The sequence below is a fragment of the Amphibalanus amphitrite genome, unplaced genomic scaffold, assembly GCF_019059575.1.
Source record: "Amphibalanus amphitrite isolate SeventyFive unplaced genomic scaffold, NRLGWU_Aamphi_draft 000277F_arrow, whole genome shotgun sequence".
NCBI classification, from domain to species: domain Eukaryota; kingdom Metazoa; phylum Arthropoda; class Thecostraca; order Balanomorpha; family Balanidae; genus Amphibalanus; species Amphibalanus amphitrite.
In genome coordinates this window covers 341,442-367,532 of record NW_024881772.1, presented here as the reverse complement: position 1 = coordinate 367,532, position 26,091 = coordinate 341,442, and the positions used below count along the sequence as shown (strand labels likewise).

Here is a 26,091-nt window from a genome sequence, read left to right as displayed (position 1 = left end):
GGTCCTACCATAAACTATACATCTTGCACACTACACATTATTGCAAAATATGAAGTGAATGAAGTGAATGTTTCTTTGCACACAGTAGCTCATGAGTATTTCCAGTGGGAAATAGGCTGTTTTACATGATGCAACTAATGATACCTACAAGTAGTTTGTATTAATTGACTTTTGGGAAACGGGTCCAACTGGTTCCGATTCCAACTAAGACCGGGTCCGACTGGTTCCAGAAATGTCCAGCCGGGTCTGGTTCGAGTCTGGTTCCCAAAATTTTCATCTTTTGCCACCTCTACTCTAAACCCATGAAGGGGTCCCTAATTCCTTGACGGGGCCCTCTGAGCACATTATAAGGGTCCCTAATCGCTTGACGGGGGCCCCTCTAGGCTACATAAAGGCCCTCTAAATACACGAAAGGACAGGCCTTAAAAGCGCCCTACCGATCAGTAGGGCCTGTAACAGCCACCTGTTAAGTTTTTCAGCATTGGCCATCTGTCGGCAATAGTTATTTGATCACTGCTAGAAACTATTTAACGGTTTTAGAGGGCCATTGCACGACTACTAGAAAGTCTTGAAAAAGTTCAGACTGGACTCCTGACTGTGGGGTACTGGGTATATGCAGTACCCCACAGTCAAATGACTGTGGGGTACTAGTACCCCACGTACCCCACGGTGGCGCCGCCCATGGTTCCGATATATAGTTGGAAAGTTTTGGAGTATGTCATTATTGTTTAAAACGACGTTGTCGCCGTCCTGAATGTATTGGATACTTTTCCTGTCTGAGTTCCTTTTTTCTAAGGACAAAAAGTATTTGGAGTTTCGTTCGGGGAGCATTCATTCTGGCCAGGGTTCATAATGTCCAGGGTACGATATGCCCAGTGTCGAAATGGCCAGTGCCTTGAATGGGCCAGAGTTCATAATGTCCAGGGATTGCATGGTCCAAATGCGGCCAACTGGCTGCAGATAGGGTATATTCAAAGAGGCCAGGGTTAATAATGTCCAGGGCACGATGTGTCCAGTGTTCGAAATGGCCAGGGTTAATAATGTCCAGGACACGATGTGTCCAGTGTTCGAAATGGCCAGGGTTCATAATGTCCAGGGCACGATATGTCCAGTGTTCAAAATGGCCAGTGCCTTGAATTGGCCAGAGTGCATAATGTCCAGGGATTACATAGTCACTGATAGTGACGTCATTATGTAAAAAACACGGAACCAGCTCAATGCGAAGCAGTGCAGTGCCGAAGGCAATGCCTTAGGAGAGATTACAGGCAATAGTAAATCAAATATTTTTAGATTAAGTGGTTATGTATCTGGCTTCAGGCCGAGCCTGATGCATAACCACTTAACCTAAAAATATTTGATTTACTATTGCTTGCAATCTATTCAGCGAGAAACTATTTCCTTATCCCCGGTAGGCAAACATCATTACCTTAGGTTAGGTTAGGTTAGGTTAGGTTAGGTTTGGTTTGGTTGGGTTGACTATGTAATCCCTGGACACTATGAACTCTGGCCCATTCAAGGCACTGGCCATTTTGAACACTGGACACATCGTGCCCTGGACATTATGAACCCTGGCCATTTCGAACACTGGACACATCGTACCCTGGACATTATGAACCCTGGCCATTTCGAACACTGGACACATCGTGCCCTGGACATTATGAACCCTGGCCTCTTTGAATTTACCCTATCTGCAGCCAGTTGGCCACATTTGGACCATGTAATCCCTGGACAATGTGAACACGGGCCAATTCAAGGCACTGGCCATTTCGAGCACTGGACAGTGGACACATTGTGCCCTGGACATTATGAACCCTGGCCTAAATAATACGCACCCGTTTCGTTCTCCTTTTTCGTGCCACGATACTCGAGATCGAACTATCAGCCTGTGGTGTCGCGGTTTGAGAACCACGTTGAGGGCCACTGTCCACCGGCTGCTGTGCGCCGCTGGCTGACGTCACCGCCCGGCGACCAATGACTGGTCACTGGGTATTTTCAAGGGGATTCAGAGACGGGACGCGGCGACGGAAGGACGTCGCCGCGATGCTCTTGTTTTTCTACTCTGAGTCCGTTTAGTTAAAATATATACGTCGTGCGGAACGGAATCTTTTAACATAACATGGCGCGGTCGATTTCCGCCTATGCTTCCGTTTAATTAACGTAAAAAGTCACTCGACAATAACGTAAAATAGCAGTTACTCCCAGGCAAGATGGCCGACGAGAAAAAAGAAGACGCGCACGTTGTTGTCGAAGCCGCACCGGCCGTCTCAGTGACGGAGCTGCTTACACTGCTCAGAGACCAGGTAATTGCAGCTAACCGGCGAGAGGAGGAGTCTGCGCGCCGAGAAGAAAGGCTGACAGCCCTTCTGGACGGCGCCATGCGGTCCAGCGCGGACGCCCGGGCGGGGTCAATGACCGCCGCCGGCGTGGGCTCGGGACCGTTCGCCGGCCCGCCAGCTGACGGCCGCCGGCTGCCCGTGGAGTCTGTGGGACCGGGCCCGCGGCTGCACGAGGGGATCAGCCTGCAGGAGTTTGGGACGTGGGAGACCCGTGTCCGGGCACACGCCAGGCGTGTCAGGTGGGACAGCCTTCCCATCGAGGAGCAGACGGCGGCTCTCCTCGCCCTACTCGATGACTATTGGACGCGAACTCTCCAGCACGGGCTGGACATTGCAACGCCCAACACATGTGAGAATCTCGTCGCGGCGTTCAGAAAACATCTCCGCGGGCAGCGGAGTGTGGTGCTGGACAGACGTGAGTTTTTCATGCGCCAGCAGGAGCCCGGTGAGACTTTCGATGATTACCTAGTAGCGCTAAAGGAACTCGCTCAGTTTTGCGACTTTTGTGTACACTGTCGTGACGAACAGTTTCGTGATCGCCTGGTGAATGGGATCAGTGACCAGGAGTCTCTCCAGGCCATGCTGGCTGAGCCTGAACTGACGTTGGAGAAGGCAATCAAAATCTGCCGGGCAAACGAGAGTGCCAAACGAAACGCTGCGGTGCTCCGTCCGGCCACGGTGCAGGCGATGTCGGCCTACCGGCGCGGCCGCAGCCTGCGCCGCCCCAGCCCAGCACCGGCTTCGGACGCCGGCCGGCGGCGCTGGTCCAACGACGGCAGCGGAGGCAGTCGCTCACCGGCTCCACGGAGCCGCGGCACCGGCACCGGCCGGCCCACGGACCACGACAGGCGCGCCGGACGAGGCGATCGGCATCACAGCCCGGAGCCCAGCGACCGGACGTGTGGTCGCTGTGGCCGCCGCCGGCACTCCTCTGGTGAGAGGTGCCCGGCCAGACAGGCCGCCTGTTTCGAGTGTGACGTCACCGGCCATTTCGCCCGCATGTGCCCGAGCGCCAGTGGCCGGAGGACTCCTCGAGCGGCCGGCCGCGGGCCGTCACCGTCGGCAGGCCGCCGTCGGTCGGTCCAGGCCGTCATAGCCGACGTGCGCGTGCGGAGCACGTCGGACCGCCGGTCACCGAGAGTCCCGTCTACAGACACGGCACAGCGGCGGACTCCGAGCGATGCTGTGGACTCCGGATACAGGCGCAGAGGTCTCCTGCATCGGACCGACCCAAGCTGAACAGCTCGGCGTGGACCCGAGGAGCCTCTCGGCAGCGTCGGAGCGATTTTACGCCGCCAACGGACAGGAGCTGCAGTGCAATGGCCAGTTTGCATGCGACTTGTCACTCGGTGACAGATCGACCTCAACGACTGTATTCGTTCTGCACGGACTGAACGCTGCACTGCTCGCGTGGTTCGACGCGGTTCATCTGGGTATCCTACCCCCGGATTATCCGCAGCAGATCTGTGCAGTGAATCTGGATGATAGCGGCGCGCCCCCCTCCGTGCCGCCGCCGCCGCCGCCGCCGCCGACGCCGCCACCGCCGCCGCCGCCGCCCGCCGGTGCGGCGACTGGCCCGACATCTAGCGGTCAGCCCGTGGCGTCTCGCCTGACATCTAGTGGCAGGACCGCGCGGCCCGGCGATGCGCCGACCGTGCGCGGTTCCCCGCCACCGCCGCGTCCGGGCGGCCGTCCGGAGCGGCCGGAGCCTGCGAAGCCGGCGAGCGCAGGGATGGACGACCGCCCCTCACTGCCTACATGGGACCCGGCGTGGGGCGATCCCACAGAGGAGCAGATCGGTGAGCACCGTGCCGCACTGCTGCGTGCCTTTCCCCGTGTGTTTAACTCTGACCCTCCGCTGCGGCCAATGACAGGCGGCCCAATGCACATCGAACTGATCCCAGATGCTCGACCTGTCGCACTGACAGCATGCTAGGAACATTCCCTATGCGTGGCGTGACGATATCAAACATCAGCTGGACGAGTTGGTGTCTCAGAGTGTGATCGCCGCTGTTGACTACCCTACTGAGTGGTGCCATCCGATTGTGCCGGTGTCGAAAAAACCCAACCCTGACGGCTCCGACGCCGGTGTCCGTCTCTGTGTCGACCTGACGCGGCTGAATCGCTATGTCCGCCCGCCCGCTCACCCATCCACATCACCTCATGACGCTGTGTCGTCTATCGAGCCGGGCTCGCGTTTCTTCACCACCCTCGATGCTAGGTCAGGCTATTTTCAGATCCCACTCGCTGAGACCGACCAAGATCTCACCTGTTTTATCACCCCGTTCGGGCGATATAAGTTCCTGAGGGCTCCGATGGGCCTCTGTTCGAGTGGCGCCGAGTACAACCGGCGGGGAGACGTCGCCCTGGCCGGCATCACCCGCACCGCCAAGGTCGTGGACGACATCATCGCCTCTGATGCGGACTACACGGACCATCTGCATCACGTGATCAAAATCCTGGAGCGCTGTGACGAGCACGGGATCACGCTGCACCCACTGAAGATGAGGTACGCCGCCGGCAGCGTGGAGTACTGCGGGTACCGCCTCAGCGAGTCCGGCTACACGGTAGACGACCGGAAGACGAGGGCGATAGCAGAGTTTCCCACGCCGTCAAACATCACTGACCTACGATCTTTCCTAGGTCTCGCCAATCAGCTCGGCCACTTTTCGCCGGACATCGCCGGAGCCGCTGAGCCGCTCCGTGACCTGCTGCGCCCGAGCCGCACCTGGCTTTGGGCTGCACAGCACGACCAGGCCTTCAGCAGCGTCAAACAGAAGCTGGTGGCCCCGCCTGTCCTGGCGTTCTACGACCCCGGCAAGCAGACGGCTCAGCAGACTGACGGGTCACGGCTTAACGGACTGGGCTATGCCCTCATGCAGCTGCACGGCACGAACTGGAAGCTCGTCCAGTGCGGCTCGCGCTTCCTCACGTCCTGCGAGACCAGATACGCCGTCATCGAGCTGGAGATGTCGGCCGTCACGTGGGCGGTCAAGAAGTGCCGCCCATTCCTACTGGTGTGCGGGCCCCGACTGGTCATGCCCAGCCGCCTGCGACGGGAGGTGCTATCCCGTCTGCACGACAGTCACCAGGGCATCATCCGAACCCAGCGGCGCGCTCGTCAGACGGTGTACTGGCCGGGGATCGACAGAGACGTGACCAATGTCGTCCAGTCGTGCGCGTCCTGTCGCACCTACCTGCCCAGCCGTCAGCGCGAACCGATGAGCTCCGACCCCGCGCCCTCTCGACCATTTGAATCTGTCTCGACTGATTTCTTTTCTCACGCTGGTCATAACTACCTAGTGTACGTAGACCGTCTCTCAGGCTGGCCAATCGTAGCCTCGTGCCCTGGCGATCCCACTGCCCGCACCCTGATCCGTCATCTCCGCCAGATTTTTGCATCCACTGGTGTACCGTGTGTTTTGAGAAGTGATAACGGCCCCCAGTACACCGCCCGTGTGACACAAGACTTCCTGGACAGGTGGGGAGTGATTCACCGCCCCTCAACGCCACACTACCCTCAATCTAACGGCCACGCGGAGGCGGCCGTGAAGCTTGTGAAGCGCCTCATCCATAAGTCTGAGGCGGCTGCAAACCTGGACTCAGACGACTTCGCGCGCGGACTCCTCGAAATTCGGAACACTACGGCGGACGCGGCGTCTATCATAGGCCGTCTCAGTTCTTCCAGCTCGTTCTTTAACCTATCTAATTGATTGGCATCACTTTGTTCGCCCGATCTTACAAGTTTCGTTTCTGCTTTTGCAATTTCCTTTTCTAAATTAGACTCAGCCATCCGTGTGTTTCTTGCCTTACGCTTAGAAAATTTAACTGTTTCGCCTCTTATCATCATTATCAAGGTTTCGTAAAATAGACTGTCACTTATTGTTAACTGTATATATTCGTAGTACTTCATCTCATTGTACACCCGATCAGTATATACGGGCACGGCATATTGTTTCAGTGTGTCAATGATGCATGTTTTGTATAAGACGTATTTTGTGTAACAGGGATTCAAACCTAGAGATGACAATCTTACTAAGGAGGAAAGACGAGCACTGCGCAGTCTGCAAGGGAGGGAAGACCTGATGTTTCTGCCAAGTGATAAGGGGAAATCGGTGTGTGTGTGTGTGTGTTGACTAAGGAACAGTGCCGTAGTAAGGTTGAGGATCTGTTGGAGGACGGGGAAACGTATGAGGAGCTCCAGGGTGATCCAACACTCTCATATACGCGGAAAGTGAGAGGGGCACTAAAGTCGATTGAGACAAAGGGCAATTTGACTAGAGGTCAGTACCTGCAGCTGTACCCATCCGATCCACTCCCACCACTCTTCTATGGCCTACCCAAGGTACACAAGCCTGATGTGCCCATTGTGCCAATGGGCCTTAACCCTATTAGTGGCAGGCTCCTGGCTACCCCTATTAGTGGCAGGGGGGGGGGCTGTTTACGACCCCCCCTTGATATCTCGAGATCTAACGGGCCGATTTTCAAAATTCAAACAGCATTTGATTTCGCTCAACGTGATCTACATTTCTAAAAAATAGAAATTAAAAATGTCAATAGGGGGGGTAGAGGGGGGTAAAAACGGGCAAATTGCAGATACATTTTAGACTGTTTATCACGGCCAGGTTTCTGAACCAATCTTAACGCAACTTTTGCCGATCGATAGAGAATGAACCAGGAATTCACATGGATCCTAAAAATATGCATTTTCAAAAATCATAGGCGGATACAGATCATTGAGATTGGGGGTACACAAAAAGTATAGTAAATAAGGTTTTTGCTGGTAGGCTGTTTCTAAAAAGGGTGGTAATGGTCTTGTTATGTTACAGTTTTCTTATAAGAACGACTACAATTGTATTGGTCATGCATAGGCGGTGTCAGGGCACCTATGTTGGGAGGTAAAACATAACCCCCCTTTTTGGACGCCTGGATCCGCCTATTATAGCAAAAACGTGTCAAAGGAGGATGCACAATAACTTCGTATATGTTATCACATGATACCTTTCATTCACTGTTCGTAAAACTGGTGCAGCATCGTGATCTTCGCCCGAATGACTCGCTTCACGAATAGGACCCCGATTCCCATTGCTTTGGAGCCGCCCCTGGTAAAGTTATGAACTTGAAACTTTCAGGGAATGTGCCCAATTTAGTTTTAAGAAAACTCAGAAAATTTCAGCATCGTAGCTTCAGCGGTTTCGGAGATATTCCCGAAAAACCTGAGGGGTGGATAAAACAACTCCCCCCTGCCTGGTGAGGAGGGGAGACTCTTTCCCTTCGGATGAGACAGGGAGGGCACGGGAGACCAGCCACATTGACCGGACGTTGGGAGTAAACAATTACCCGAAACGGTTCGTAAACAGGACTCGCAGAAAGATGCTAGCGGGGAGGGCTAGGACACAAGAGGACCAAGGGGAGGAGCGTAAGCCAGTGGTGGTTCTACCCTACGTGCAAGGGGTCACTGAAAGGGTGACAAGGGCTTTGGCACCATATGCAAAGGTCGCAAACAAACCGGGGAGAAACCTACGGAGTATGTTAGTAAAGCCAAAAGACAAACGAGAAAAAATATCTAATGCGGGCGTATTCTACCAATATGAGTGCATGTGTGAAAAAGTTTACATAGGTGAGACAGGGAGAAGCATAAAGACGAGAGAAAGCGAACACAAGAGGGCGATCAGGAATGGGGATGACAACCACTCGGGTATCTCGAAACATGTTTTGGAGACGGGGCACAGTATTAAATGGGAGGAGGTCAAAATTCTGGCATATGAAACGAAATGGAGAAAACGAAAGATAAAAGAGGGCATATTTATAGCGAAAACGAACGAATCGACTCTTATGAACACGAGACCAGGGGTGCCAATGAATGATGTGTATCGTGTGATTTAAGTCTTAGCGGTGTGTGGATGTGTGATTTTAGGTGTTTCTTTGTAAAGAGGTTGCTGGTCGATTATGTGATGTGTGTATTTTCAAAAAATTAATGAAACTATGTGACAATTGTACTTAAAATGTGGCGCACTCATTTCTTGACCTATACTTACGATTTTGACCTCGAACCGAACGACATATTAATGTTTTGTATTACTGTATTTTAGTGTTTGTTTGACTTGGCTGAAGAAGGGAGCCGAAGTGCTCTCGAAAGCTCCCAATAAAACTACATAGCTGGTGAACGTTTTACACATTAATTATGTCCCAGCTGAATAACAACATATACAGATGCATGTTTTGATTATGTTTACATATTCGTCATCGTTTAAATGTGAGGTGTTAAATTTCCACAAACCGTTACCTCTTTGCTGCTTACTTTTAATCGACAAAGTGATTGCGTTGTGGTCAGTGTGATATCCTGGTACGATTTCAGCGTTTATTACGGAATTTAGAAGTTCGTCACTGACGAAAAACATGTCTAGGCGTCCTGCTTTTAACGGGGTTTTCCGTAACCACGTATATTTCCGTTCTTCCTGGTGTAAATGTCGCCAGATGTCTATTGAATTATATTTGTTTGATATTTCTAGAAAAGTTTGTTTTGCACGAACGTTATTCTCTCCTACGTAATTCAGTGAATCTGCATCTGGTATCATGACGAAATTCAAATCACCGGCAATGATTGTGTGATCTACGTCAAATGTTTCAATGATACTATCCAAGTTCTTATAAAATGTTGGGCTATCTCGATTAGGTCCATAAATATTGACGAGTAAATATGTTTCATTATATAATTTGCACTCTAAAATGTGAAACTTTCCACACTCCGATTTAAGCTCTGATATTAACGTGTATGACATGTTATTAATAATTAAAAAAACTTGTTCTTCGGCTTCGCGAGGACGACCACGAATGGTACGACTTTCCATGCCATAATGTATCAAAGTATGGTGCTGTCTTAGCTGTTAAATGTGTATCTTGCAAAAATACTATATTGAAACGCTTACTTCTAATGCAGTGCATCACGTCCCTTCGCTTTTTTGTGTCGCCAAGCCCTCGGCAGTTCATGGACATAATTGTTATTGTGTCTATTTTGCTAAGTAGTATGAAAGGTACCGAGTACTTCTAAACAGAAAGGGGGAACTAAACACTATAGTTGTCAAATACAGCTGACTGATCAAGAGGGAGGGCCCGCGCCGCTCCAGAGAGACGTGACAGATACTGTGTGTATATGCAAGCGTGCGTAAGTGTATATGTGCGTGTGCGTGTGTGCGTACATGTGCGAGTGAGCGTTTGTGTCGCTCGTGTCGATCCCGATTGGCTACACAACTTGCATAAACAGCTATTGTCCAGAGTGAACTCGCGACCATTTGGGGGGCGAACTGACCCGGGTCGCCAGCAGGTACAGTCGTGTACAGGTTGATGGTCCCCTACTCTTTATCCACCGGGTTCCTATGGCTCAGCATTGGCAGCAGCCGCCTGGTACCGGTAGGCTGTGCCGCATGACCCGAGAGTGAAGCGGCACAGTCTACCCACGCCGTTTGACATCGGCTCGGGTCGCCGGGTGGAGCGCTTTGTAGACCAGCTGTTGCGTCAGAGCAGCGCGGGGGGGAGGGGCTCGTCTCGGTGGTTGGCGTGGGCTGGCGAGTGGTGTGGGGCGTGTTGGTGGACCATGGGGGCTGGGCGGGTGTGTGTGGTCACTTGCTGCATTGCACATTTTGCGTCGCGTAACAATTGCATTCCTGTTTTTGCTAGGCACAATGCACGGAAGACCCAGCGAATATAATTTACTTTACTTGTGCATTGTGCAAAACGTGATTTGGCACCATCCGGTGTAGCTCAGCGTAGGAGTGCTCGACTGTCAAACTGACCGGTAGCGAGGGGCCCGGTTCGAAACGCTTCGGATGCTGGATGTTTATTTCTCGGTGGGAGGCAACGTTTAGTCCACTTCTCAGAAAGATCATTTGGTGACTGACCTGTTTTCTTTCTTTGCTGCAATGCATGAGGAGACCGTATGCACCCTTACCTGTCCTTCCGCACCCTACTAGGGAGATGGGTGGTTGCCCCCCCCCCCATGGGTTTGTGAATATCTCTAAAACAAATTTTTGGAGGGGGGATACGATCGGGTCTATGCGACAAGTGACCACACACGCCCAGCCCCAGGTCCGCTCACTCCCTACCCGTATCACCCCCTCCCCAAACCACACTCCAGCCCGCCTCATCCACCGAGCCGAGCCATAACGAGCCTCAGCGCCCCGGGGCGCGACCTGTCAGCGAACACTGTTATATAATAACAGTGACAATATATCAAATCCGTGAACTCCTCTATGAATGTCGTCTCGCAGATCCGGCAGTTTGGGCTTCAACGACTGAATGTTGAGGTGTCCAATTATCAGGTCTGGTCCAGTGTCGCCGTGGCGGCGCCAGCTCGCGCCGCCTCGATGTCCCCGACGCCTGGACGCGCCCCTGCCCCCGCGGCGCACGCAGCCGCGCGCCGGCCCGCGTCCCCGCCGGTTCGCTGACAGGTCGCGCCCCGGGGCGCTGAGGCTCGTTATGGCTCGGCTCGGTGGATGAGGCGGGCTGGAGTGTGGTGTGGGGAGGGGGTGATATGGGTAGGGAGTGAGCGGACCTGGGGCTGGGCGTGTGTGGTCACTTGTCGCATAGACCCGATCGTATCCCCCTCCAAAAATTCGTTTTAGAGATATTCACAAACCCATGGGGGGTGGCAACCACCCATCTCCCAAGTGGGGTGCGGAGGACAGGTAAGGGTGCATACGGTCTCCTCATGAATTGCAGCAAAGAAAGAAAACAGGTCAGTCACCAAATGATCTTTCTGAAAAGTGGACTAAACGTAAAGCCTCCCACCGAGAAATAAACATCCCGCATCCGAAGCGTTTCGAACCGGGCCCCTCACTACGGGTCAGTTTGACAGTCTAGCACTCCTACGCTGAGCTACTCCGGATGGTGGCTATGGCCGGGGCAAAGTCTGGCCGGGCGGGCGGCGGGGCCGGGAGGTCGGCGGCAAAGTCAATTAATGTTTTTGTGGGTTCGGGTGCGGGTTACTCTAGCTTGGTGGAATGATGATGGATCATTGGCAAAATTTACAGCGTGGAGTCCCGGTTCGAGCCTCATCAGGGCTCCGGCTGCTTTTCCGAGTTAGGATGGTGTGATTGCTATTAGTGGTTGCGAGCCATTTAAACCGTTTTATACATGTCTATTGATTGTTTGATTGATTGATTCATTCATTCATTCATTCATTCATTTAATACGTGCCGACATTTAGCAATACGAATTGACATCCAGCATCAATCTACCGTTTTCATAAACGTATTGCCTAAATATCATGCATAGGCACAAGACCTATGGTTGCCTCGATACCGTGCCAAATCACGTTTTGCACAATGCACAAGTAAAGTAAATTATATTCGCTGGGTCTTCCGTGCATTGTGCCTAGCAAAAATAGGAATGCAATTGTTACGCGACGCAAAATGTGCAATGCAGCAAGTGACCACACACACCCGCCCAGCCCCCATGGTCCACCAACACGCCCCACACCACTCGCCAGCCCACGCCAACCACCGAGACGAGCCCCTCCCCCCCGCGCTGCTCTGACGCAACAGCTGGTCTACAAAGCGCTCCACCCGGCGACCCGAGCCGATGTCAAACGGCGTGGGTAGACTGTGCCGCTTCACTCTCGGGTCATGCGGCACAGCCTACCGGTACCAGGCGGCTGCTGCCAATGCTGAGCCATAGGAACCCGGTGGATAAAGAGTAGGGGACCATCAACCTGTACACGACTGTACAAGGCGAAACTTAACTGCTAGTTCAGCAACAACATTATCTCTGACTAAACCTATCGTGGGACTGTCCTGCGCCGAGCCTGAGCCGCCGCCGCCGGACGAGCAAGAGGGCTACTCGGCCGAGGTAGGCCGGGTCCCACCGGCGCGCCCACTACACCGTCAGGCGCCGACGGCAAGCCGTCCACCACCACCAAGCCGATGGGCGGCCATGCAACCCAGGCCCGGCCGCAGGTCTGGCACGTGTCATTTGACAAACGAAAAAAAAAAACTGAGACACATCTCAACCATATTCGTAAAATAACTATATGGGATCTCACTAGACATGTGTACTAACATCAGGTGCTGTCGCCAATCAACGAATTTCACCTTCCTTATATCTAGAAAAAAGGGGAAACACTTAAAGGCTCAGTTCTACTGTTCTCACGAGATGCTTATAACTAATGTACTTAACAGACAGACTGTATCATTCTCTCGACAAAGGACAAGACTTAACGACAATTTACTTAGACATAAGCAGATATTTCGAGAAAATATGGCATGCAGGACTTTTAGCAAAATGCGAGAAAGACTTTGGACTCAAAGGGAACCTACTGACGTGGTTAAATTCTTATGTAACAGACAAAAAAAAGAATGTGACCATAAACAATTCGACTTCCTCAACACTGACGCTTGACGCCGGAGATCCTCAGGGATCCGTGCTAGGACCACTTCTTGCAATAATGTACTTAAACGGACTTTGCGACAAGACAAGAAACGAAATGCTTTTTCATGCAGATGACTGTTCCTTACTCTCCACTTACGCCCCAAGACACAATTTACGCGACATACAGACAGGACTGCAACACGATCTTGACGCCATTTACGATTACGGACTAAACTGGGCGATTTCATTCAATGCGACGAACCAGACAACAAACTTTTTCTCTAAAAAAAACAAGCAAATGTCCCCGTTCTAACGTTTGGACCACAATCTATTCCTACCGTTAAAGACCATAAACATCTCGGCCTCACCCTATCCGCACTCTTACGTTTTCATGTTCATGTTAACGAAACTATTCTGAAATTTAATCGCTCCCTAGGCCCACTATATTCGATAGCCAGACACGTGCCTAAATCAATGCTTGTTTCTATCTATACAACTTATATACGACCTTTGTTTGACTACTGGGGCATTCCACGATAGATCGTACCAGGCCCGTCACCCTCATCTCTCAGATTTTAACCCGCGCCCCACTGGGGGGAGGGGGGCAGAATCTGCCCCCTCCCGTTTCTCGCCACCTATACAAAACGACGCCCCTGGGTCCGTGGCTTCTGCACGACTTAAGTGCATGCACTAACTTGAGCACGTTTTGTTCAAAGGTGAGTGGAAGTCGACCAGTGGCACCGTCGAAGAGTCCCGGAAAGGGTCAAAAAGGCTATCGAATCTTTTCCGCGGCGCCGTAGCTCTATAGTTCCCGAGTTGTGTGCCGGTGTTTCGAAAAAAAAATCATTTAAAGGGAGATAATGAGCTTCCTTTTTTCTTAAATAAAATTTATTCGACATCCATGCTATTTTTACTGTGGTTTCTATAAAATATGAAAATTTCCTAGCACATTTTCGTATGTGAAAAATGATTTTTATTTTTGCAAAAAAGAAGCAGTACTTGCAAGTTGCAGTACTTGAAACACCCACCGAAATGCGTCGTCCTTCTCTATAAAAAAGTTGCAGTGTATGGCGCTTTTGTTTCAAACAGCGACGCTTGGGTTTTTGTTTATGTTATCGTTTGTTTATGTTGTTAGCTTGGTTGTCAGTGTCGTGTGTAGGGCGTTGGTTGTAGGTGCATAGTACCCTACAACCAACGTGTGTAGGTACTGTGGCCATTCAAATCAGAAGGAACGCAGCTACGAAATTTATGTCATCCGGTACACATGTATTTCGACTCACTGGTATTCTAAGAAAGGTAATGTATTTGTATCAATATATGATTTTTTTTTTTTGACATACTGACTAATGAAATAACTTATACCAAATTCTTCCAAAAATAAAGAGCAAGACTTCGTTCTCATTCGTTCCTTATTTAAAATGAGAAATGCTGCAACTAAATTATGTATTGTCCGGTACCTAATAATTAAAAGCATTCGTACACGTCGAAAAAACAAATGTATAAGAAAACCTTTTATTCACGAATTGACCATAAAGGGAGCAATCAATTAAAATAAAATTTTCAAATATCTCACCGATTTTACTTAAACCTGCAAGTACTTGCTCACCCATCACTACCAAGCGCGGAGCGCTTGAGCTACTTCAACTTAAAAAAACATGGTAATTTTGTGATTTCGGAAAAATGCAATGAATTTACATTATATTTATACATTTTCTACTAAAAAACGGTCCCAACTCCAATAAAGTGGGAAAAGGTCATAATCTCCCTTTAATGGCATCTGGTGACCTATGACCTTTTACTTGAACTAAAAAATGAATGACATATTTTCGTCCTTATTTTGGACGTTCTTTCGAATGCCGTTTACTGCTTGTCACTACTTGACCTAGGATCAGACTTAAAAGAGCGAGTTGTTGACCCCCCCCCCCCGCCTCCCCCCAGCAAGCTGTGGAAATCAAGGACCCTCAGCGGGGCGCGGGTTTGACATCTTGAGTTGACAACCAAATAAGCCCGTTTTCCTTCGGACGACAACCACCGAAGCACTTTTTCCAGCCCTGGCGTTTCCATCGAAAAAAAAAACTGTAAACGGCTGCTGCGTCAAAACCTGTTTTTATTTCTGCATGCTATTAAACCCGCGCATGACTGGAGGGGGGTTCTACAGAACCCCCCTCCCGTTTTTCAGCAATATCTTCTAAAACGTTTGACGGATCAACATAAAACTTGTGGTACAGCCCACCGCTAAAGTAATGTGTGGTTTTACCAATCTCAACGGATGGCTTTGACCGACGATTTTCAAATGCGGACTGATTGAAAAGAAGACGTCAATAGATAAAGTTGTAGCTGCAAGGGTGAAGATACATGTAAGCTACATTTAAAGTCTCGTTGCAGTCTGGCTAATCGTTCCTAGGCTTCAGAAGCAGAACATACCCATGACTGAAACCACACATTACTTCTGCTGTGGACTGTACCTTCAGCGGTAATAATCTGACACCTTGTGTTAAAATCTTAACTTTCTAGCTGCCACACTTTGGCCGAAAATGACGTCAGAGTGACGTCATGTCGGCCGATTTTGATGCAAAATGTTGAATTACGGCAAACGCTCTCAAGAGCTTAGTTTTAAAGCTAGATCCAATTTCTTTGCATCAGTAGACTACAAATACACGTAGCTATCAAACTGCTATCTCGAATTTTCGAAATTTTGAAAATGTGGAAAAATATGTTTTTACAATAGCATAAATATATTTTTTTTTTAATTTTTCGCAACAAACGGAATATGTGTGATAGAACACACACTGATTAACTATTTTACCCAGTTTTAGCCCAATATCTTCAAAAATAGCCAAGTTATTTGCATTATTGTCAAAATTTTACAATTATATATTTTTCAAAACCATTTTTTAGTACGTTTTTGACATCGTACAGCAATATAAATGGCACCTTCGTGTTCCTGAGCTTAAACTGCATCTGATAGGCACCTTTTTTGTTGAAAAAAAATCCAATTTGATCTTTTCTGACCTGAAAGTGGCCTGAGGCTGACCTCCGGTAAATTCAGCTCAATATGACATCAAATTACACAAACGACATTACATATTGTCGAAATCTACGAGTAAAATGGACCATAAAACATGCATCACCTGACCGGTACATGATATACAATTTTTGTGACCTAGGATGACCTAGCCTTGACCTGAAAATTTCGAAGTAAAAGTTCGGTACCATCAGGGCATCTAAGGCCTAAGCCATATATCAAGGAGTGCGTAAGCCAAAATGAGCCTGATCGGATGTGTCAGCCGGCGGCCAGAAACTAAATTGTAAACAAGCAAAAATGCCGATAATTTTTACTTTGACCCGACCTGTGACGTCATCGGTGACCTCGAGGTCAAAGAAAATAGGTTTCGTTCGACAGGTTTATTCAGGGCTATCAGACCCCGTTTGAATTTTGACGATCGGCCAAGTAGTTTCGGAGATAGGAGGGGGACTCTGGAGTCTGGAGAGCCCCCCTCAGTCACTCCCGTTATGGAAAATACCCCAGTCATGCGCGGGTTAAAAAGTACTACCTTACAAGGCCTTGGAACGCCCAAAGGTTCGCTTCAGCCAAGATGATAAGATCTCAGATATGCAATTTAATTTCATTACATGGACTTCCTGAAGAACGTCCGGAGTCGGGGCTGGAGTCGAAGTCGGAGTCAATTTTTGAAGCCGAAGTTCAACTCGGTGTCAAAGTTACCTAAAATCCATCGACTCGGCAGCCCTGGACTCCACAGCCCTGCCCTGCGTCCACTCACCCGCAGTACGAATGTGTTTTCGCGGTCGGGCATCTCTAGCGCCGTTGTTTCGCGAGCTTCTGTGATCAGGAAACAGAACACGCCGCTCTTCGGTCTCACAGCCTGAGGACAACAATCGTAAGCGTGACACAAGGTTTACGTTCAAAAACTTATTCGTCAAGTAACATACAGGGTGTTTCTTATAATACTGACACATTTCTTTCGACATTTGGAGATACTTTCGACTCCCACTGGACACGATTTGCTACCCGAGTAATGACCTTCAGCCGGGCGTCCAGTTTTCCCTTCACCATAAGCTTCACACGTAAAGTGGCCAAAGTTTGAGCCAGGACATCCTAGTTTGAAAACGTAAAAAAAAATGATTTTATTTTGGCATTAGCAGGCTCAATGTTTTATGGTATGTCTCAAAACGCCCATCATTTGGCCCCAAAGAAGGCACAAAAAGCTCAAAATTGAAGTTGAAAAAGATGCTGCCTGAGCACATAATCTGGAGACTGGAAGCATCACGTGACTTATCTCGAACAATAAATAATTTGATATAAATAATTTATAATAATTTTGAAGACGCAATTACCTAAATGCTGATTCAAACCCCATTTTAAATAATTATATATACAAATATTGAGGTTCAAAGTTTAAACACCGAATTAATAGTCACATAATTGTTGTGAAGTGTTACAAATGCGTCAGATTTGTGACTTGGGCTTTACTCAACAACATCCGACCTTCCTGTTTCGTATAGGTAGGGGAGAGCGGGGCCAGTTGAAACACAGGGTCAGATGAAACATGGCTCTAATTTCAACAGTATGCAACGGATGGCGTTGCCGACACCACTGTGTATGCGCGTTTGACCACTTACTTTGTCAACGGCGTTTGGGCGGCGAACGGACGGTAATTTTGATTTGGCACTTGGTTTTGTGTTTTTGAGGGGCGTTTGGGAGAAATCGTTTTTTTTGTGTGAATATTTTGTGATATCTCATATACTTAACCCTATTCCTGGCGGGCTCCGCCGGGACAAGAAACTGGCGGGGGGGGGGCCGATTCGCCCCCCCCCCCTGAGATCTCGAGAACGAAGCAAGATAGCGACAAGCGGTAAACGGCATCGGATACGCATGGACAAGATTCACAATTTTTACAAAGGTCATTTTCAGGTCAGGTCAAAGATGACGTCACAGGGGTCGAAAAAGTCAAAATGGCGGCGCTAGATATGAAGAGAGTTTTTCTCGAATAACTTTCGAATTAGTCAAGATAGGAACAAACTAAGGGCATCATCGTGATCCTCTCGTCAATCCGCATCGAATGATATATATATGTTGACCTCGAAAGGTCAAGGTCAAAGGTTGACCTCAGGTCACGTGACCTCGAGGTCATCATGTATATCATTCGATGCGTCTTGACGAGCTGAACACAATGAGACCATCCACGCGTCTGTATCTTGTTCCTGTACGGAGTTATTGGCCAAAAACCTTTGGTGACCTTTGATGACGTCACATGACCTCACAGCTGCCCAACAGCAAAACAGACCTCAAGGTAGTGAAGGTTGATCGTATATGAAGTCATGTATGGTATATGGGGCCATTCCGACACGTTTTAGTGGTAAAAACAGGGAGTTGATTTTTCCCCCATTGACTTATAATGGGGAGGTCGCGAAACTGAATCAAAATTCCGAGATATATAAATTGCACATACTGGTACCCTAACTAAAGCCTGAAGAGAAGAAATTGATCGGTCAAAAACTCTAGCTCTGGCGTGATTGCAAACTTTTCTGAGGTAGGGTCACCAAACCGCCTCTGGTGACCTGACCTGAGGTCAGATCAACTCAAAATTTTCAGACATGTTGCGTAGAAGCCTTTTAGGAAAAGTCAGAAAATTTGAGCTTCCTAGCTCAACGCGTTTGGGAGAAATAACCAAAAAACCTCAGGGGGGGCTCCTGAGGCCCCCCCCGCCAGGAATAGGGTTAAGTGTGCTGAAAGAAAAAACTCCTGGCTCCGGAATGTCACCTTATTTGGCCTCTCATTCAGCATGATGCCGTCCCTCCAGCTCGTTTGACATGTGCTTTACGGCGCGTGCGAGATGGCAGGAGCGGATGGGGTCAATTGAAACGCTTCTCTGAGGGTCAGTTGAAAAAGGCCGTTTCAACCGACCCCAGTGACCTTTGCAATGGTTATGTTCAGGGGCTGTAAACATTGAAGGAATTAGTCCACCTTTAAAACGAGGGTTTAAACTGAAATACCAGTTTGATAGAACTCAATTTTTGACCCCTTTCTCTCCAGCCTTTTGCTCGAAAACACACTATAGCCTGAGATATTCATCATTCGGCCTATGTATCTGAAGACGAGCCGTGCTCGAAATATTATACAACTCTTCTCTAAAATATACATTTCATATAGCTTACTCATGAGCATCAGACTACTATATTTATCTAACTTCACCATAATCTTAATCATGCTCAGTTACAGCATTCAATTCCTTAAAGTATTCATCATGTTCCTCATCCGCCCATTTTACCATTGTCTTTGTACTTTATGTCACCTATTATGAGGTTAACACTTTTAGCTTTCCAACGACCTATTGAATGTAGCATTTGGAAAAGAAAACCGGACAAAATATCTCCTTAAGAGAGTGGCCCTAAAGATGAAAACATCCCACTGAAAACATCTCATATACTTATGTGTGCTGAAAGAAAAACTCCTGGCTCCGGAATGTCACCTTATTTGGCCTCTCATTCAGCATGATGCCGTCCCTCCAGCTCGTTTGACATGTGCTTTACGGCGCGTGCGAGATGGCAGGAGCGGATGGGGTCAATTGAAACGCTTCTCTGAGGGTCAGTTGAAAAAGGGCCACAGGCCGTTTCAACCGACCCCAGTGACCTTTGCAATGGTTATGTTCAGGGGCTGTAAACATTAAAGGAATAAGTCCACCTTTAAAACGAGGGTTTAAACTGAAATACCAGTTTGATAGAACTCAATTTTTGACCCCTTTCTCTCCAGCCTTTTGCTTGAAAACACACTATAGCCTGAGGTATTCATCATGTTCCTCATCCGCCCATTTTACCATTGTCTTTGTACTTTATGTCACCTATTATGAGGAACTTAACACTTTTAGCTTTCCAACGACCTATTGAATGTAGCATTTGGAAAAGAAAACCGGACAAAATATCTCCTTAAGAAAGTGGCCCTAAAGATGAAAACATCCCATTGTTAAGGATATGTGCCATAGGTGTCAATGCCAAAGGTGATTTGTATACCTTTGGGTCCCCCAATGCTGAGTTGGGCACCCCCCCCCCCAAGGGGCTCTGGGCACCCACAACCAAAGTTGGTACTGGCATCACTGTTACGGTTTTTTTGAACGCATTGTTTCCTCTAATTCATAGGCGTGGGAAGCGGGGGGGAGGCAGTGGGGACAGTTTGCCCCCCCCCCCAGCTCTGGGACCATGGGGGCGGTGCCCCCAGAGCTTTAAGACGGAATATCGCACTCTTTTGCAAATATTTTCTTTTTTGATGAAAAAGCCAAGGCATGAAAAATAAGTGGCCTAAAACCGGCGAGAAAACTAGGTTTAGGGGTACCCTAGGTTGAGTTCTATTATGATGTGCCCCCCCCCCCCCCCATTCTGAAAGTAGTTCCCGCGCCCCTGCTCTAATTACCGTACATCAGAATGCGTTGTAAGAGGTGGACACAATTTTTCGCTTTATATATGCCAGACAGCAGCTTTTGGTAGCCATCGACGCATTCGTGCCGCGTCAATGGGTTTTCGGTTCCGGACGGCCTGAAGTTTTGCTTTGAGTGGCGAGATAGTCTTTTAGTCCGAAATATCATGGTTTAACCCGCGCACCAACGGTTATCCGCATTCCGCGCCAACTTCACACCGACGGGGGGCGGATACCTGCTCCCCGTGATATCTCGAGAACGAAGCAAGATAGGAACAAGTGGTAAATGGCATGGGATACAGACGGACAAAGTCTACAATTTTTACGGAGGTCATTTTCAGGTCAGGTAAAAAATGAAGTCACAGGGGTAAACAAGTCAAAATAGCGGCACTTAACCTTCCAGGTGGTGGGGGAAAGGCATTTTTTGCCCCCCCCCCCCTTTAGTTTTTTTTCGATATATCTCCAGAACCGCTGCGCCGATCGTCACCAAACTTTCAGTACCCTCCCGTGAATAGCTATTGCACAGCACATTGTGAAAAAAAAATCCAAAGGCTATGATAGGTTGGCCGCTAATGACGTCAGAGTGACGTCATTTCTGCCATTTTCGACAAAAAAAAGTTTCGCGGGAAGAGCTGTCAAGCCTACAGCTTTAGAGATACATAAAAAATGTTTCAGACATACCTAATAGTTGTAGAATTTAAAGACCTGCAAAACTGCTATCTTGGATTTTTAAAATTTCTTGATTTTGACCCCCCAAAATAAAAAATAGATTTTTGAATATAGTAGCCGAAAAATCCAAAAAGTTTTTTGAATTTCAGAAAAAAACGGAATATATGTGATAGTCCCTACCGCCTTCTATCTACATACCAAATTTGAGATCGATACCTCCTTTTTTTGGCCAAGTTATACCGAAAAAAACTGTTCAAAATTGATGACGTCAAATTTTCAAACTCAATTTTTAGCCATTCTTAGACCTCGTAGCGCAAAAAAGACCACCATTAGACTCCCCGTGACGAGCTGCATCGAATCAATACCCATTTTATGCAAAAATAAAAACTTTGAAATTTGACCTTTTTTGACCTGACCTTGACCTGACCCCCACCAGAAAGTGACCTAAACCGTATCTGATGGTCTTATAACCAACACCATTGAGTTGGAAATAAAAAATTGGCCATAAAATATACATCGCAAAACCTTAGTAAAGTTGGGTTCATGTGGTGACCCTTGGTGACCTGACCTGTGACCTGACCTGGTATGACCAGTGACCTCTAATAGCAACATATGTACTAGACAACTGACGCCCTATCGCTGATTTTCGACAAAATGCGTTTTACTCGGTGTTATAGCGCTTTCCCTAGAAGACCCGTGAACGGTGAAACATTTTATCTTTGACCTGACCTGTGACGTCATCGGTGACCCTGAGGTCAATGAAATTTGGTTTCCCTCGACAAATTTGACAGTGCTATCGAACGCCGTGTTTGAATTTTCCGGATCCGTTCAAGAGATACGGGGGGGGGGCAAAAAATGCCCCCCACCCACCGCGCGGAAGGTGGCCGGGAGGCTCACCGCCTGCCGGGTTAACCCTCGCCCGTATTGGTGTTTTTCCAGCCGCGAACGCATAAGTCCGTTGTACCCCCCTTGCCGTTTCGCCCATGATCGAGCTAGAGCTTCGCAGAAAAAACAAGCGTGTTGCCCGTGACGAGAGAAAGCCGATGATACCCAATTTTAAGGTCCTAGGTCATCGGTTGACCTTCCAGGTCAGGTCAATGACCCAAAAGTCGGGAAAATGGGACTTGTTAGAACGTCGTAAAGTGTGGCTGCTGTAGGGCTTTACGGGGTGCTGATCACGAATATTATGTTAGTTTTGATCACAGATGATGTCGTCATGCATTTAGGCCAGGTGGGATCAGGACGGGTCAGGTCAACCAGTAGGGGTCCTGCCGGGTATTCGTAGTAGGTGTCAACCGCCTCTGACAGCTTCGTAACATGTTACGAAGGCACCAAAACTACTTCGCAAATGTTCATATGGTTGCTAAATTCGAATTCAGCTCCAAAAACTAGCCTAGAAACATGTAAAACTCGAAAAAGTGAACCGAGGTCATCAAAGGTCGATGACCTGACCTGACCTTCAGGTAAAAATATGTGTTAATAACTCACTTGTCCTGAGAAGTCACCAAACAATATGTATAAAAACGATATAATATCCTCCCCAATGTCAAACGCGGGAACAAACACAAGGTTATCAAAGATTTCGCAACAGATGCGCCATAACACAGTTTTTAACCAGCTGATTAAAACACTGCAAAAAAAGGTTTTAGGACTGCAAACTGCTACCTCGTGAATGATTTTATTGATAAAAATCATCCAACACGATATTAAATTCCAATGAAATCAAACACTGTGAGTGTAATTCACTACAAGAAAATTGATTTCTCTTGAGTGATTCAACCAAAAGGGCATATAAATAAATATTACGTCATCAACTTACATCCTTTCTTTAGGGGACAGAGGATCTTAAAAGTCAATCCTTGGTTGCCTGATCACATTGCGCCACTTTGTATTCATTTCGTCTGCATGTTGTGTTTTCTTGTAAAGATAAGACAAAATGCCAGTTTAATTCATTTCCATTTCATTTTGGGACCAAAGTTAGGCTCAGGGCTGCCTAACACCTGCCTTTTCAGCTGGATTTTCAGTGTCAAATTCTTAGAGTATCTTTCTAGTTGAGGTTTATTTGCCATTGGGTCTACAGTGCAGGGATATTTCTATCTCGCACTCTTCTGAGATGCAGAGATAAGAAATTGTTATCTCTGCATCCCTCTGAGATGCAAAGATAAGGTCTCGAGGGTTCATAGCGAAAAATCAAGAGTTCAAATGATGATGGGTCAATAACCGAACAACATTTTTAATGGTTGTTTATTGATGAAACTTATGAAATATGAACAAACTACTCTGGATCTATTTTTACATAGATGAATACTTTTAAATATAATATTTTATTAATCAAGAATAAACCTCAACATAGAAAGATATAGGATTCCTCATGGCTCACTCGTGTAAGATAGGATATCTTTTCCTCGCGTGTTACAGAAAAACCTCGCTCCTTCGTCGCTCGGTTTTTCAGTAACCCGCTTGGAAAAGATATCCTTATCTTCCACTCGGAGCCATGAAGAATCCTCTATATCTATAGACATAGATATCTATGTAGAGTATCCCAGACCACATCTCAGGACTCAAGGCCAGTTTCCAAACAATGTGTTTTCGTTTTGTGTTGCTTTGATTCTGCCTTTTGCCTAGGGAATGTTGCCATGAACATTTATTTATTTTATTGTATTATACCTATTACCTACTATTAGACTTAATAATTGGTTGTGCTTTTGCAACATGATGAGTATTCTTCCTTTGATAGACCACAGTAGATTCTTGACAATTCTAATTAGAGCCAAACCTGTGAAATGCTGAGGTTCATGTGTTACCCCTACCATTAGCAATGGAACTTCTACCACAAAATGTATTTTGCAATGGCCAAGATTGGCGATTGCTGTTATTACTAGGGTTGACTATTAAGTAATGGAAGTGCCTTAAGCAATTTAACGTTTTTGCACGTGCACATGTTTTCTTGGTGTCATTTCATGCGCCGATGTTTTTTCTATCCAATGGTGAAGACCACATGTCCTTAGCTACTTCTTGCTCCAAGCTATCGTCGTTTTCCCAAGAGACCACCCGAACCTGCGGCGCACCATGAAAAAGGAGTCTGGCAATGGCCAAAATCGCGCGCCAAACGCCAGCGCGAGGTCATCAGAGCTTATTGGCTTATTGTTATGGCTACACAATGGACAATTTCTATATTTTCATCAAAACAATACACATTGGCACGATAAATGACAGCATACACTACTTCAAATAATCGCCTTCAAGCATCACACACCATTCCAGCCTCGTCTTGACCCACTCCTGGAACGCCGCCAGAAGACTGATCGGCGCTTTCTTTCTCAAACCGATGAAACCACCGACATATCGTTTGTGGGGAGGCTGCGTCGCTCCATACTAGAAAATAAATTTTCTGATATTGGTAGGCCTTTTCCCTACGACAAACTGAGCTCTAATGACCTTGCACTCGCCGCTGGCGCGCGGCTTTGGCCATTGCCAGGTGGTGCGCCACAGGTTCGGGAGGTCTCTTGGGAAAACGACGATAGCTTATAACAAAAAGTAGCTAGGGACATGTGGTCTTCACCATTGGATAGAAAAAAGATCGGCGCATGAAATGACACCTAAATAATGTGTGCACGTGCAAACCCATTTAATTGCTTAACCCGCGCCCGGCTGGGGGTCCTGGATTTCCACGCCCTGCTGGGGGGGGGGGTGTTTGAACACCCCCCCTTCTAACTCGGCTCCTGGGCCACGTAGCGATACGCGGAAGGCGGCGTTCGAAAGAGCGCTAAAAATAATGACGAAATCACTTCGGTCACTTTTTTGGTCAGGTCAAAGGTCAGGTCACCAGAGGTCATTGAAGGCAAAATTTCGCCGATTTTCAGGTCGAATGTCGACAATTTCCAAGAAGCCAACGCATAACTCGGGAACCAATAGAGCTACAGCGCCGCGGAAAAGCGCATTCGATAGCCCTATTAACGCTCTTTCTGAGTAATTCTCTCAGATTTGACCTATCGTCAACGGTTTTGCCTGTAGGGGGCAAAAACTGCCAAAATAGCCGATTTTTTCGAAAACAGTTTTTCTGCAATAACTTTTGACCCAGGCCTTGCACGAGCTTACTTTTACCGGCATCGTGTTCCTCTCGTCAAGACGCATCGAATGAACTGTAACGTGACCTTGAAAGGTCAACTTGAAAATTTGACCTCAGGTCAAGGTCATGACCTGACCGGAAAGGGTCATGTTGCATATCAGTCGATCCGTATCGTCGAGCTGAACACATCCAAGGCGTTTTCATCGCTCTAGCATGCCTCTATCAAAAGTTATTCGCGAAAAACTGTCAGATACCATCCGTGACCTGAGATGACTTCAGGGGCATACACAGGGGTCACAGATACCATTTTCATGTTCAGTGTGTCTTAGTTACTTGTTATTCAGTGTTTGGGAGTGTTTATAATGGCTTTCATCCAAAAAAAGCGCCTTTCAATTTTCTCCCATTGACTCATAATGGGGAGGTCGCAAAATTGACCTGACCTTAGGTCATCGATATCAAAATTCTGAGATATACATTTTGTACATGCTATTGCTCTTAGCAATCGCTGAAAGTTTCAAAGCGATCGGTCACTCGGTGTAGCTATGGCAGACATTGAAACTTTTTATGAGGTGAGGTCACTTCAAGTGACCTGGTGACCTGACCTTGAATGACCTTGGTCTGAAATTTTCAGAACATGTGTAGAATTGATGTGTGATAAGGTATACCAAAAACGGCGGCGCTCCGCGCCGCCGTTTTTGAGATATTCGGGAAAAACCACAGGGGGGGGGGGTGTTCAAACACCCCCCCCCCCCAGCAGGGCGCGGGTTAAGGCACTTCCATTACTTAATAGTCAACCCTAGTACAATTCAATAGCCTCTTAGTGTCCAAAGTTTGAATCATATGCTGATAATGTTGTTTTGTGCAAAATAAAAAATACCGGCATGCTACCGGCAAGACATGCCAGATACCACGAAAAAACCTGCGGTAGTGAAAAATTACCGGCATGCCGGTAACAGTGGCGTATCCAGGGGGAGGCCAAGACGCCATGGCCTCCCCCTTTGGGATCAGACATGCAAGTGGGCCCTTTGGGTCACTTGAGTGCAGTGACGTACCCAAGGGGCCACGGGGGCCCCTGAGGTCCAAGGATAACTCAGGGGATCAGCGTGACGAAGGCGTTCTGGGCCTCTCTGCCTTAATTCCAGTACTACAGAATGTCTCTTACTCGGAAGAAAAACAAATATCAAAGAGCAGTATCTATTACAGTCACGAACACAGAGGGCCCT

General features: G+C 47.9%; 1 protein-coding gene across 1 annotated transcript in view; it reads right to left on the bottom strand.

Moving 5' to 3' along the window:
- Positions 1-26,091, bottom strand: part of LOC122387208 (SH2B adapter protein 1-like) — a 367,382-nt gene that overhangs the window by 273,998 nt on the left and 67,293 nt on the right. Inside the window, exon 3 of the mRNA XM_043377161.1 lies at positions 16,484-16,585. Coding sequence (XP_043233096.1) covers positions 16,484-16,585 — 102 coding nt within the window. The remainder of the gene's footprint in view (positions 1-16,483; positions 16,586-26,091) is intronic.